Raw genomic sequence first — 12,615 nt, 5'->3', positions numbered from 1 at the left:
CTCAGCACCGTGAAGTTTGTCGGCCATCTGCGATGGAAGATGGCATCGTCTATCGGCACAACCCTAGCGTCTGCCGTCAAAGAGTGTTTCACTCTTCGAAAGTCTCAGTTATTATAAATGAGTTCTTCCTGTGTTGCATCGTGAAGTGGCACAAAAGGGCTTTTCACCTGGGTAAAGACAAACAGACACGATCAGAAAACATTCCACCAATTTAACTAAGGCATAATTGTTGACAGGCATTGAATTGTTAGAAAAGTACTGCAACTTCAATAGATCAGAGTCATTTATCCCACTTGTATTACAGTTACCACACCTAAAGCCTATAGTTTTACTGTGATGAGATTTCTGCCATTTGTGGTCTATGAAACAATTGAAATCATTCAGCATAGTGCCTGCCTGGAACTTCTTTAGCTGTTTGCTTCCATAAAAATTAATTGCAGACCTCAAAATGTTCATTAGCCAATCAGAATCAAATATTGAACAGCCCTGTTTCTTTATTGGTAATGAAAAATTGTGAACTCGATTGAGCAAATAATACATTCTCATGCATATCTTGTCAGGGAGGCATGGTGTGATCTATAGTAAATCTCTGCCAAAAGCCAGAGGGTGCTCTCACAGAAACCCCAAATGCCCATAAAGAAACCCAGGAAATACCACTAGCGCTTGTTGAATAAACAGAATATTGTACTATTTTGAATTCTCTAAAGCTACAGAAATTTAACGTGCAAAACATGAAATAGGTTAGGACCTTAATTAGGTTGTTTACATACCTTTAAATAAGTGTATCTCAACCACGTTCCTGGAGGACCACCAACACTGCATGTTTTGGATGTCTAATTTGTCACATCTATTACAGGTCTTTCAGTCTCTGCTAAAGAGCTGATGATCTGACTCAGGTGTGTTTGATTAGGAAGATTTGGAAAATGTGCAGAGCTGGTGGTCCTCCAGGAACGTGGTTAAGAAACACTGCCCTAAATGGTCTGTAATGCCGTAATTTCAAGTGCAGCCTTTATTACACAAAGTTTGAGAAGTGATGCAGCTGTCATTATCACAGAATAATTATTTGTTTGTCATTATCAATAGATTAAATCTAATCAGAGTTTTGCATAGCTTATCAGTGTAAATAACTCAGTGTAGTGTGTAGTAAAAGCTACTGCATCTGAACGCATGTGCTGGATGTTTATTAGAACCAGCTTTACTGAGAAAATGCACAAATTATTGTCTGCTATTAATCGTCCAGCCCTATCTGAAGTATAAACAGTCCTAATAACTAAAAACATCACAAGAACTTGCAGAACTCACACTTAAACCTGACAAAGGATCACAGATAGAAAGAGATACTATGACTGTTCATCAAACAAGTAAACATTTTTATAGGGAAACAAACATATATACTTGTCCAGACATCTCACTTACAGGCTGTTGCCACAGTTTTGTATGTGTGTGAAAAGATGCATTTTGAAAGTGTACCGCTTCTTTTCCCAAACTGCAAAGCAACACATTTACACTAGTGTTAACATAGTAAATGAAAAGCAGTGTTTCCTGCCTGTGTTAGAGCTGCTCTACAGAGAATCACTTCCTTCAACAATTACTATTATATTGAAGTGGACTGAATCCTCATTAAACCAACCATAACAAAACAGGCATTCGGTGGAATTGAACATGTCTTATGAACTCAGCTTTTTTCCCTCCAGAGTTTGTTTGCAGCATTCAAAAGCTTTACCTTGTCACACATGTGAGGTTTCTCTGTGCTGTGTGTCTTCATGTGTTGTGTCAGGCGTTTCTGCATGGGGTATACTCGACTGCAGATGGGACATGGAAACTCAGACACCTTGGAAACCTGTGAAGGGTTGAAACAAGACTGTTCTCACATAAAAAACTCTGACCTCATCAGACTGGTCAGAGTTAGTAATATATCATGTCAATAAAAGAAATTTTAAAATATTATTTCTGCATCTTAAATCTTACCACATCTATCTTTCGGCTCCTAAAAAGAAAAAACAAGAACAAGAACACTGTAATCAGGTGTGAATTGTATGAATGTGTTTTGTAATAACATGCAGACCTATATATATATATATATATATATATATATATATATATATATATATATATATATATATATATATATGCATACAGTTAAAGTCAGAATTATTAGCCCCCCTGAATTATTAACCCCCCTGTAATTTTTTTTCTCCCAATTTCTGTTTAACAGAGAGCAGATTTTTTTCAGCTCATTTCTAAACATAATAGTTTTAACTCATTTTTAATAACTGATTTAATTCATCTTTGCCATGATGACAGAACATAATATTTGACTAGACATTTTTCAAGACACTTCTAAACAGCTTAAAGGGACATTTAAAGGCTTAACTAGGTTAATTAGGTTAACTAGGCAGGTTAGGGTAATGAGGCAAGTTATTGTATAATGATGGTTTGTTCTGTAGACTATCTTGAAAAAATATAGCTTGAAGGTGCTAATCATTTTGACCTTAAAATGTTCTTTAAAAAATTCAAACTGTTTTTATTCTAGCTGAAATAAAACAAATAAGACTTTCTCCAGAAGAAAAACTATTATCACACACACATATATATATATGTGTGTGTGTGTGTGTGTGTATATAACGTGGAGGTGTGGTCACTTTAAGGCGAATTAGCCAGTCAGTCTAGCGCGGCCCTGCATTAGTTGTTTAAGTTATTGTGTTTTAAAAAGTCCCCGCGTGTTTTGAAAATGTTCTTTCGCGTTCCAAATGGAACCACGTAACTCTGACATCATTAGTGGCTAATTAACGCTGACTGAATCCAGCAGAATCCCTCATTGCTTCTTTGGATGACAAGTAGTTCAGTACTTACTGCGATTCCACACAACGGTGATAAAATGGCTTTTTCAAAGTTAATTTCCCGTTTAAAGAAAGCGTTCGGTATCAAGTGTGCACACAACCCCCCCCGTGAGCCACTCGCATCCACCGGCAACACGACAGGAAACCACCGTCATCCGATAACTGATGACCCGCCCGTCGTTGCAAGAAAACAGACAGGGAGACAGAAAAAGTCTTCCCTCTTCCAAGCCTGTTTCCCCAGAAGAGCTACTGTTGATGGTAAATTAGGTTTATGAATTTTAATTACTAAAAAACATACTGTTAAACACACCGAACATGTCAGAGTAGCTGTTTAAAGATAAGAAATAAAATTAACTGGAAACATTTGAGGATTTTAGGTAGTTTCTTAAAGAGACAGTTCACATAAACATGAATATTCTGTCATAATTTATTTCTCAAACCTGTTTGAGATGCTTTCTTGTGTTGAACAAAAATACTGAATTCAGCCATTGACTTCCAGTATTTTGAGTTCCTACAGTGAAGTTTAATGGCTGCTGATTTCAGCAATATTCTTCAGAATAGGCATTTTTTTGTGTTTTACAGAAGAAATTCATAATTAATTGTATTTATGCCTTTGGATATATAGTTTAAACATACTTTTTATTGCTAATTATCACTTCAATACAGAAAAAACATGAAGATTAAAAATAAATATTAAATACATTGAGTGATGTTTTTGCAAATGAACTTTTCAAATATCTAATCAAGAGTTACAGAATCATATTAATGATATTCCTTCCCCTCTTTAGATCCGCTCCCTGTGCTGGAGATCCACGACCTTCAGGACGAGCCGATCAGTAGCTCGAAATTCTTCCATACAGCTGTGAACAATCTGGAGCTGGAGGTTCTCCAACCTTCTATTCCTGATGCTCCAGCAGAAGAAGACTTGGACTCCACTGTGAAATCTAAAGTGAATAGCTTTGAATCTCCAGTGAGTCATCAGTTCTCAACAGACGGCATCTTTGAAGCGTTCAGCGGAGACTCTGTGCAGGTTGACATTGACTCTGCACTGGATGAAGACTCAGAGTCTTCACTGAATCAGAAGGTCTCACAAGATGACTCCGCTGATGATTCTGCACTGAGTCTTACAGCAGATGATGAGACCTGTTTGGACAATAGTAAGTTTATTGCTAGAATTCATAACATTTGTTTAGGCTCATCAAACATTTTAAAATTATACAGTTGAAGTCAAAATTATTCGCCCTCCTGTGATTTTTTTTCCATTTTCAAATATTTCCCAAATTATTTTTAACAGAGTAAAGAAGTTTTCACTTCCTTCATTTCCTAAAATCTTTTTTCTTATGGAGAAAGTCTTATTTGTTGTAAACTCTGTGTTTTATTTGGTTTATAATTTATTAAGATTTTGTGTCCAGTCAGCTAAATGTTCTTCTTTTTTAACAGATGACATCAGCTCCCGCTACAATCTGGGAAAGCAGCTCGGTGAAGGAGGTTTCAGCTCTGTTTTTGAGGGGATCCGCATACAGGATGGTCTGCAGGTATTCATTTCTGTAGACTCAAATTCTTTGATGAAGTTCACTATTTAAAGAACATCATCAGAAACATGCTTTCATTGTTTTGACATTTCTAAGAATTTAAATTGATGAAACCTCTGTTCAGGATTTGAATGAAATGATCTGGATGCACATGTTAATTGTTCGCTTATTTCTTTAAACAGGTGGCTGTTAAATTTGCCCAGATGACACCACGTATGCGAGATCTCTGCTCTGTAAGTACACTACACTTTCTGTTTTTCTCTTCTCAGTCACTGTGTTCAACTCAAAATGTCTTATATTTAATATTAGACAACAGGCTGTGGTTAAAAATCCTTGTTTGAAAACCAACATTATTATTTTGTTTTCAGTCTCATGACCAGCCACCTCTAGAGATCACCTTGGCAAGTATGGCCAGCAGTGGCTCCAGGTGTGCCAATATAATTCAGCTCCTAGACTGGCAGGTCTTCAAAGACCATTATGTCATGGTCATGGAGCGGCCTACGCCAAGTATGGACCTGGAGGCATTCCTGCAACTCAACGGAGGCGTCCTCACCGAGCAAACGGCACAAACTATCATAGGCCAAGCTGTTCATGCTGCCAATGTTTGCTGCTACCGGGAAGTATTCCACAGAGACATTAAGCTGCAAAACCTGCTTGTAAACCCAAACACGCTGGAGGTCAAACTGATTGACTTCGGCTGCGGAGATTACATGATGGAATCAGCATACTCCACCTTTTCTGGTAGGTGTTTTGAATAGGGTTGTCAAAAGTATCGACTTCGGGACTGACATTTAAAAAATGTCCATTTGAGCGCAGTTAAACACCACTGATTGGTCATTGGTGTTCACATGCTCAGCAAATATGACAGTATCGATACTTTTGACAACACTAGTCATGAATGTACATAAGCATTATTAATATACGGTTTAAAAGCTCAGTAATTAGCACACCTGAAACCCATCTGTTATATATATCAACATGATGCTGACACATAGATTCAACTAAATGTCTCTCCTCCAGGCACAGAAGCGTACATGCCGCCAGAGTTTTACAAAAGAGGATGTTACCATGCCAAACCAGCAACTGTCTATTCTCTTGGGGTTCTTCTCTTCACAATGCTGCATGGAGATTTCCCAACGACGTATGACCTGTACTACCTGGAGCATGACTGGTCCAAATTTACCCTCTCTCAAGGTGAGATGTTCATCAAAGAACAAGTTGAAAATCAGTTTATTATTAATAATAATAATAATAATAATAATCTCACCTCTCCTTTTGTTTTTCACAGAATGCTGTGATCTGATGTGGGCTTGTCTGCAGCAGATTCCAGAGCACAGAATTCTTCTAGGACAGATGCCTTACCACGACTGGTTCATGCTGGAGTAGCCAGTTGACACCTTTGCTGTTAATATATAGTGTCTTGTTATTGTATTATTCACTTCTTTATTGTTACAGTTGTTTTTGTGTATGTCTCTAATAAAAATATATATTATTGAACTCACTTGTGATGTGGCTTATATTGTGATCTAGTCCCAGTGACAAAAATCTGGCATGAGGTTTGAACACCATCCAGTCATTTATAACACACACTGCAGTTGCCACTGGCGTCATTAAGGCGCACTTTTAGAACTACACTTTTAAAGAATACAGTCCAGCGCTGCCCTTTACCTGACCCAAAACCTAAACATATCAGTCACTGCGACATCAGCAAATCATCCATATAAAATTCCAATGTTTTACTGTGAAATCAGAGCTGTTTTTAGAAATGTTTTAAAAGAGAAACATCGTAACATGAGAATATGACATTCAATACAAAACATCTGCATTTTCACAATAAGAGCACCCAGTTTTATTAAGGTCATTGAGTATTCATCGTCCTCACGACAATTGTGCTTCTCAAACAAAATATTCAATGGTATTTCTTTAAAGTCAATTCTGATAGTGTAGTTTGTGCAGACACACTGAGGTTTATCCAGTGTTCAGAAGTCTGAATCATCCACATCATTTTATACGCCTCCAAAAACACATTTACTACACAAATGTCCAGCGTTTGCTAAACAAATAGACTGTTCAACCCTTTACGTTATTAATTTCTTACAACATCTCCAACTATGCTAAAAGCAACGAGTTTTATAGGAAGATGTTGCAATAAAGTAATAATGTAAAGGGTTGAACAGTCTATTTAGTACTGTGTTTTGGGAAACGGGAGTGACAACTGTATGAAATCCAAAAGTTTGCATTCTTAATCACCTGTTTCTAAATGGTCTGTCTCTAAAAGTGAGGGGGACGTATGCCCCGTCCCCCACGGTTGCTACGCCCCTGCTTACATCTCCAACTATGTTAAAAGCAACAGTTTCTATAAGAAGAAGAAGAAGAAGAAGAAGAAGAAGAAGAAGGAGGAGGAGTTGATGGTTCATTTGAGTTTTGTCATTAGATTATAAGTAGATTGTTAGGTTTGGGTTAGGGTTAGTGTAAGTTGACATGTACTAGCAAAGTTTCTTGTAGTCAGTTAAATGTCTGTTGAAGGAGCATATCAAGCTGATTTTATTATCAACAGATTTTAAGCAGACAGTCTACTAATACTCAAATGGACCATCAATATAAAGTGTTACCCCATTCTTTAATAATGCCCTAGAAGAAAGAAAATCAGCTTCAGTTTCATCTCTAATAGTCCACATTTTCTGTAAGGCTGGTGGTGAACTTCATTCAACCTTCTACCAAACTGACGCACAAAGTAAATCTAATCTTTGTTTAAGATGTTTGTCAGATTGATCAAAAATTTTGAGATTATCAATTCAAATTCTAAACATCGGAGCATTTAAAACAGCAGCTAGTGAGATGTGCTCAACCATCACTGCTTCATGTTTTGGTTTTCACAGACAGATTAATCTCTATTATGATTTGGAGTTGTAAAATGGATGAAGTGTGGTCATATTTGTGATTTGATTTACCTGGATTGATCATCTGGTTCCTCTGAAACACAGGCTGTAGATGGAGAAGAGCTCCGGACTGCAGGTTTGATGGTGGATTTTGGTAAAAGAGGAGCTGATTTTACTCCGCTGACGTCTCTTTAGGCTGTTAGAGAAAAACAAACGTTTTAACATTTCTATTTATTATTTTTAGTTACAAACTCATTATTAAACACAATATCCACTGATTTTTTTCATTCACTCGTTTTCTTTTCTACTTGGTCTCTTTATTAATCAGGGGTCGCCACAGCAGAATGAACTGCCAACTTATACAGCATACAGTATGTTTTACACAGCGGATGCTCTTCTAGCTGCAACCCAGCACTGGGAAACACCCATGCACTCTTGCATTCACACACATTCACTACTGCCACTACTGCTTTTGACTGTGGGGGAAACCGGAGCACCCGGAGGAAACCCACATGAACACGGGGAGAACATGCAAACTCCACACAGAAACGCCAACTGACCCAGCCGGGGGCTTGAACCAGCGACCTTATTGAACCTGCTGTGAGGTGAAAGTGCTACCCACTGAGCCACCATGTCGCCATTCCACTGATTACAGCAAAGCAAAATACTTCAAAACCACCAAAGATGATTATGAATGGATTAAAGCAATGTTAAAGTAATTCTCCCTGAATAACAAAACATTTGAATCCTTTGGTTGGATTCAAGCTTGAAAAACTATTACTGAGCATTAAAAAAAATCATCTAAAGCTGGAGAAAATAGACCCCATATTCTATTGCTGATTAAATTATCACTGTATGTGTCGTATTATTATTAACTAAATGTATGAATAATGAATTAAATGCAGCTGAAATAGAATACAGCCCTGGTTTTACATTACAAAACATAAACACACACAATCCAAGAAGTTGCTTCAATGTAATGGCAGGATTTACACTATGATTATCCAAAAAACAACTGAAAAAAACACTCAAACTCACCATGCGTCAGTGGAATAAGAAGAAAGAAAACCAGCTCAATCCTCCTGTGATATTGATGTGTGTAGAGGACTCTATTGGGATAAATAGAGCTCAGACCAGACGAGCTGCAGCATTTTAGATCATCTAAAGAGGTTTCACAGCAGATGATGGAAGTTCAGCCTGGAGAACATTGCAGTAGCCTAATATACAAATCACAAGTGCTTGGACAAAAGGTTACGCAGCCTGCTCTGTTACAAAGTGTCTGATCCTTCTAATTTTGTGTAAAGAAAACAAAGCTTGCACAATCATGCAGGTTATGTGACCACTGAAGGACAGCTGAGCATCAAGACTTCTGACTGAATTAAAGGTATAATTGTAGATGACCCTAGCTGAATAGTGAAGTTCAGATGTCTTTGTCTTAGTAGCTTTAAAATTGAATATCATTTATAAAAATAGAAAGTTTGATGGATTCTTGATAATGAATGTACAAAACAAACAAAAGATAAAAAAAAACTGATCTGAACTTTCAGACGCAACTTAAAATACATGCATAAGGCACTGAATAGAAACAAAAATCAATATGTACACGAGTATAAAAATTATTACATCAAATGCAGCAGACAACAGATTTGTAAAACCAGAATTGTACAATATTATAGCACAACTAATGCAAGAAAATCAGTGTTAGAATCAGATAAAGAGGATTTGATTTATTTGGTTTGCATTTACAGTTCCTGTCTGTAGCCATGTTTAAAGAAAGACATATCTGTAAAACTGAAGAAGCTAAAGATATAACTGCAAATGATCAAAACCTTCTTTATAAGCATTTTAGCTACAGCTAGGAACTGTTTCATAGCAATATGACGTCAATCCTCCAGCCTACCGTTATATACAGACTGTCATTAAAGCAGCATCCACAGAGACATGTCCATTATTCTTCTTAAATACAGGATTCTCTATACATATTTCTTTTTCCTTTACAAGGCTAAACATTGTGGGAACACAAAGATAAATTTCTTTCAATATTTACAAAGGTATAAATCATATTTTGAGAGGATCTAACTGTACATTCACCTTATAAATGACTGATGATTGTGGAAGAAGTTTGTGTTACTTATGATCAGCGCAGTTTGTGATGCTCATTTGGAGCTGAGATAAGCTTCAAATATTCTTCTGTCTGTCTGTCTCTGTGTGTGTGTGTGTGTGTTGATGTTGTTCATAAATATTGTGTGTGTCGTGTTTCTACTCCTCAATAAAAGTGATGACATCATACTGGATGCCCTGCTCTTGCAGTTGTTCCAGTTGTTCAGGTGTGGCTTCAGTGTAAACCGAGTCATTGCTGCATCTGCAACAGCTACACACACACATACACAGAGCAAAATTTAACCATAATAAGAGTGAAATATTTTAGGATTTTAAGCGATTTGAAGCATTTGTGTTTAATCATTTGTATGATGTTATTTTACGTTTGATCAATTTCTGTACCTTACTGTAAAAAATGCTGGTTTCCTCACAATTCCTTCATGTTGTCCCAATAGAGAACAAGTTAACGTAATCATTCTTATAAAATTAAGTGAATTAAACATAAAACAATTAAGTTGTCCCCAAAAGTGGTGCTGTTTTAACTCATTTTAAAGTCATTTGAACAAGCTGAAAAGTCATTTTTTGGGTGCCGAATTCTGTTAGACTCCCCAGAAAACAATAAAGCGCCGTTTAATTGTATTTTTTATATTTGCGCTTTTGTATTTTTCTATGCTTTTAAATTGTTTAATATATTTGATGTGGATAAACTCCACTTCATGAACAAAACATCCCAATCATGATAAAATGAACAATTCTTTCTAAATAAAGCTATTTAAGTCATCTGGTTAAATGGTATTCATATCACAATATACAAACATCGCAGAAAAACTAAATATCACAAAGTCATTTATTTACAGTCTCATGCAGCCATGAAAGCTTGTAGAAAATAGTTCTGTTTTTTGCATTTTAATTGAAGGTAAAAGGTGAAAGGACATACCAGTGACCACTGAATGAGCGACTGCTTCCAGGTCTTCAGGGACCACAACCTGCTGTTCGGTGGTGACGATGGTGTCTATCCTGAGACAGAGCAATCTGACACACAACACAGAGGAGATTTACACTGACATCAGGGAACATTTAAACAAAAATTATGTACTTCAAACAGAATTTGTTTTCCTTTTTGTCTTTAAAAATGTACTGAATACAGGACAGCTTTGTCAAAACTGTCGTCCATATTCAGATGAGTCTGTGAAAAAGGCTGAAAAATGCTGTACTATTTATGTCAGGCCAGTAGTTGGCAATTTCTCTTTATAAAATACACTATGTGCCTGCAAACATATGATGTTTATAGTTTTGTTGTATTGTTAAGTAATCTGTAATCTACACTTACATGCCATGTAATCTACAAAGAAAACATTTTAATTTAAATCTGTAGCATTTTCAAAAACTTGTTCTAAAAAACTAAGAAACTACCAGAACTACCAAAAACCTCCAGAAAAAAAACAATAAAGTTTCTGATTTAGTTAAGACATACATCATGCATTGATTTTACTGTTAATGCTAAGTAAACACAAACAGTTCAAGTATCCATGAGAAATCATGTCACATTTGAATTACAGTAATTACAACATGAACAAAGTAAACAAAGTGTGCTATATATTGTTTTGGAGGTTAGTTTTGTGTATTTATTTTCCTCACCCTTCTCTCTCAGCCTTTCACTCCACTCTTAGGTTTTTTATTGAGTCAGGTAACTGTCCATCATTGCATTGACGGTGCCAGATCCACCAATCCCCGGATGAGCCGCGGAGATTTAAAGCTGCTACAGATCAGTGTTTGGTGTGCGCTCTGCCTCAGCATACCTTTGTGTGCCACACTTTTGCAGTTTTGTCATGCTTAGGCTATTAGGTGATCTATTATCTTTATTATTATTTATTATTCACTGTGGTAATTCGAGTTTACTTGTTAAACTTTGCTGGGTTTGAGTAAAGGCTTTGATGGTTGTTGTGTGATTCTAAACTGAACCTTATGACATTATTGTAAGGTTTGTTTTAGTTTAGATTGATTTTCTTTAGGATTAGTTTGAGTTTTGCCCCCTGTGTAGTTTTGAGTTTGTAGTTTAATTAGTTAAGATCGGGTGTCGTGAATGAAGCTTTACGGAGAGACGGCTCATGAGTGTGAAGCCTCTCCATGTGGAACTTCAGATGGCCGTTACGGTTGAACCTAAAAACAATTTATGAGAGTTTCAATATGAGGGCCAAGGTGTTTCTGTGTTGTTTAAACTGGCAATTTATTACGGTTTCAGCTAAAAATCTAATTTAAAAAAATCCTCCGCATCTTAGATGGCCTGTGAGTGTGTAAACTGCCAATTTTTTCAAGCTGGGAAAGCATTTATGGATCTATTTGTATTAATAGTGTAAAGAGCACAAATTCTAAGATTTGCTAATTTATTTGAACGACTCTTTCTCAGTTGCTCACCTTTGGCCGCACACCTGGCAGGAGTAAGGCTTCTCGTTGGTGTGTGTCATCATGTGGTGTCGCAGGTCTTTCATGTTTTTAGAGGCAAAACTGCAGCTGGTGCATTTATAAGGCCTCAAACATGCATGCAAGGCCATGTGAGTCTAGGATAAAAATATATATATATATATATACACATTTATATTTATTATACACAGGCAGAGACTTTAATACAAAGCTACTTCCCCTACACTTACGTTTAGTCAGTCTGTGCGCTTTTTTTAAACACAAAGTTATATTAAAGTTCCTTCATTTTGTTTTGGAAGTCAAATGATTTACACCCATTTGCAACAGATTCTGAATCTTTTCTCAAAGTGACTGAAACAAATAATTCAAGGATGCTGTCTCTTTAATAGCTACATTCAGAGAGGGTATTATTTTCTGAAATCTGAAAATCAGCTTTGAAAGCTCCTTATAGAGATAGTTCACTACAAAATGAAAATTTACGCACATTCGAGCGATTCCAAAACTTTACGGTTTTCTTTCTTCTGTTGAACATAAAAAAAAGATATTTTGAAGAAAGCTGGAAACCTGTAACCACTGACCTCCATAGTAGGAAAAACAATACTGTAGAAGTCAATGGTTACAGGTTTCCAGTTGTCTTCAAAATATAATATTTGTGGTTTAACAAAAGAAAGAAACTAAAATAAATGAGCTACTTGAGTAAATAATGAGGAATGGTTTTTTTTTGGCAGAACTGTTTTTTCCTTTAAGTGCTCACCGGCCACTTTAATAGGTAAACCTTACTAGTACCAGGTTGGACTCAGAATGCATTTAGAACTGCCCTAATACTTTATGGCATAGATTCAA

General features: G+C 36.4%; 4 protein-coding genes across 8 annotated transcripts in view; 1 reads left to right on the top strand and 3 right to left on the bottom strand.

The window, feature by feature from the left end:
- LOC108190948 (zinc finger protein 335-like) overlaps positions 1–11,810 on the bottom strand; it is a 27,372-nt gene extending 15,562 nt beyond the window's left edge. Inside the window, exon 1 of the mRNA XM_021478437.3 lies at positions 11,767–11,810. The gene's annotated coding sequence lies outside the window, so the exon portion shown is untranslated. The remainder of the gene's footprint in view (positions 1–11,766) is intronic.
- Positions 1–12,615, bottom strand: part of znf335 (zinc finger protein 335) — a 61,773-nt gene that overhangs the window by 817 nt on the left and 48,341 nt on the right. The gene's annotated exons all lie outside the window — the stretch shown is intronic.
- On the top strand, positions 2,618–5,873 carry LOC796922 (serine/threonine-protein kinase pim-1-like). Its single transcript, XM_021472081.3, has 7 exons — positions 2,618–3,098; positions 3,629–3,997; positions 4,281–4,375; positions 4,555–4,605; positions 4,741–5,113; positions 5,393–5,566; positions 5,661–5,873. Exons 1-7 carry the CDS (start codon positions 2,831–2,833, stop codon positions 5,756–5,758), a joined length of 1,428 nt encoding a protein of 475 aa, XP_021327756.2. The 5' UTR covers positions 2,618–2,830; the 3' UTR covers positions 5,759–5,873.
- LOC137490324 (uncharacterized) overlaps positions 3,464–12,615 on the bottom strand; it is a 21,218-nt gene continuing 12,066 nt past the window's right edge. For 2 of the 5 annotated variants that reach the window (XM_073910394.1, XM_073910395.1), the window contains exons 5-10: positions 10,289–10,383; positions 9,542–9,622; positions 8,290–8,412; positions 7,324–7,447; positions 5,640–5,774; positions 3,464–3,983 (exon numbers count right to left, since the gene is read on the bottom strand). Coding sequence is in view for 2 of the 5 variants with exons in the window: in XM_073910395.1 (XP_073766496.1) it covers positions 7,443–7,447; positions 8,290–8,412; positions 9,542–9,622; positions 10,289–10,383 (304 nt within the window). In the remaining 3 variants the exon portion in view is untranslated. Of the gene's footprint in view, positions 3,984–5,639; positions 5,775–7,323; positions 7,448–8,289; positions 8,413–8,954; positions 9,623–10,288; positions 10,384–12,615 lie in introns of those variants that run through there. The other 3 variants (XM_073910393.1, XM_073910396.1, XM_073910392.1) reach the window with 3 other exon arrangements.

The sequence above is a fragment of the Danio rerio genome, chromosome 8 (assembly GCF_049306965.1).
Source record: "Danio rerio strain Tuebingen ecotype United States chromosome 8, GRCz12tu, whole genome shotgun sequence".
In the NCBI taxonomy this organism is placed as follows: Eukaryota; Metazoa; Chordata; class Actinopteri; order Cypriniformes; family Danionidae; genus Danio; species Danio rerio.
The sequence above is the reverse complement of the archived record's forward strand: the minus strand, read 5'-3'. Positions and strand labels throughout refer to the sequence as shown.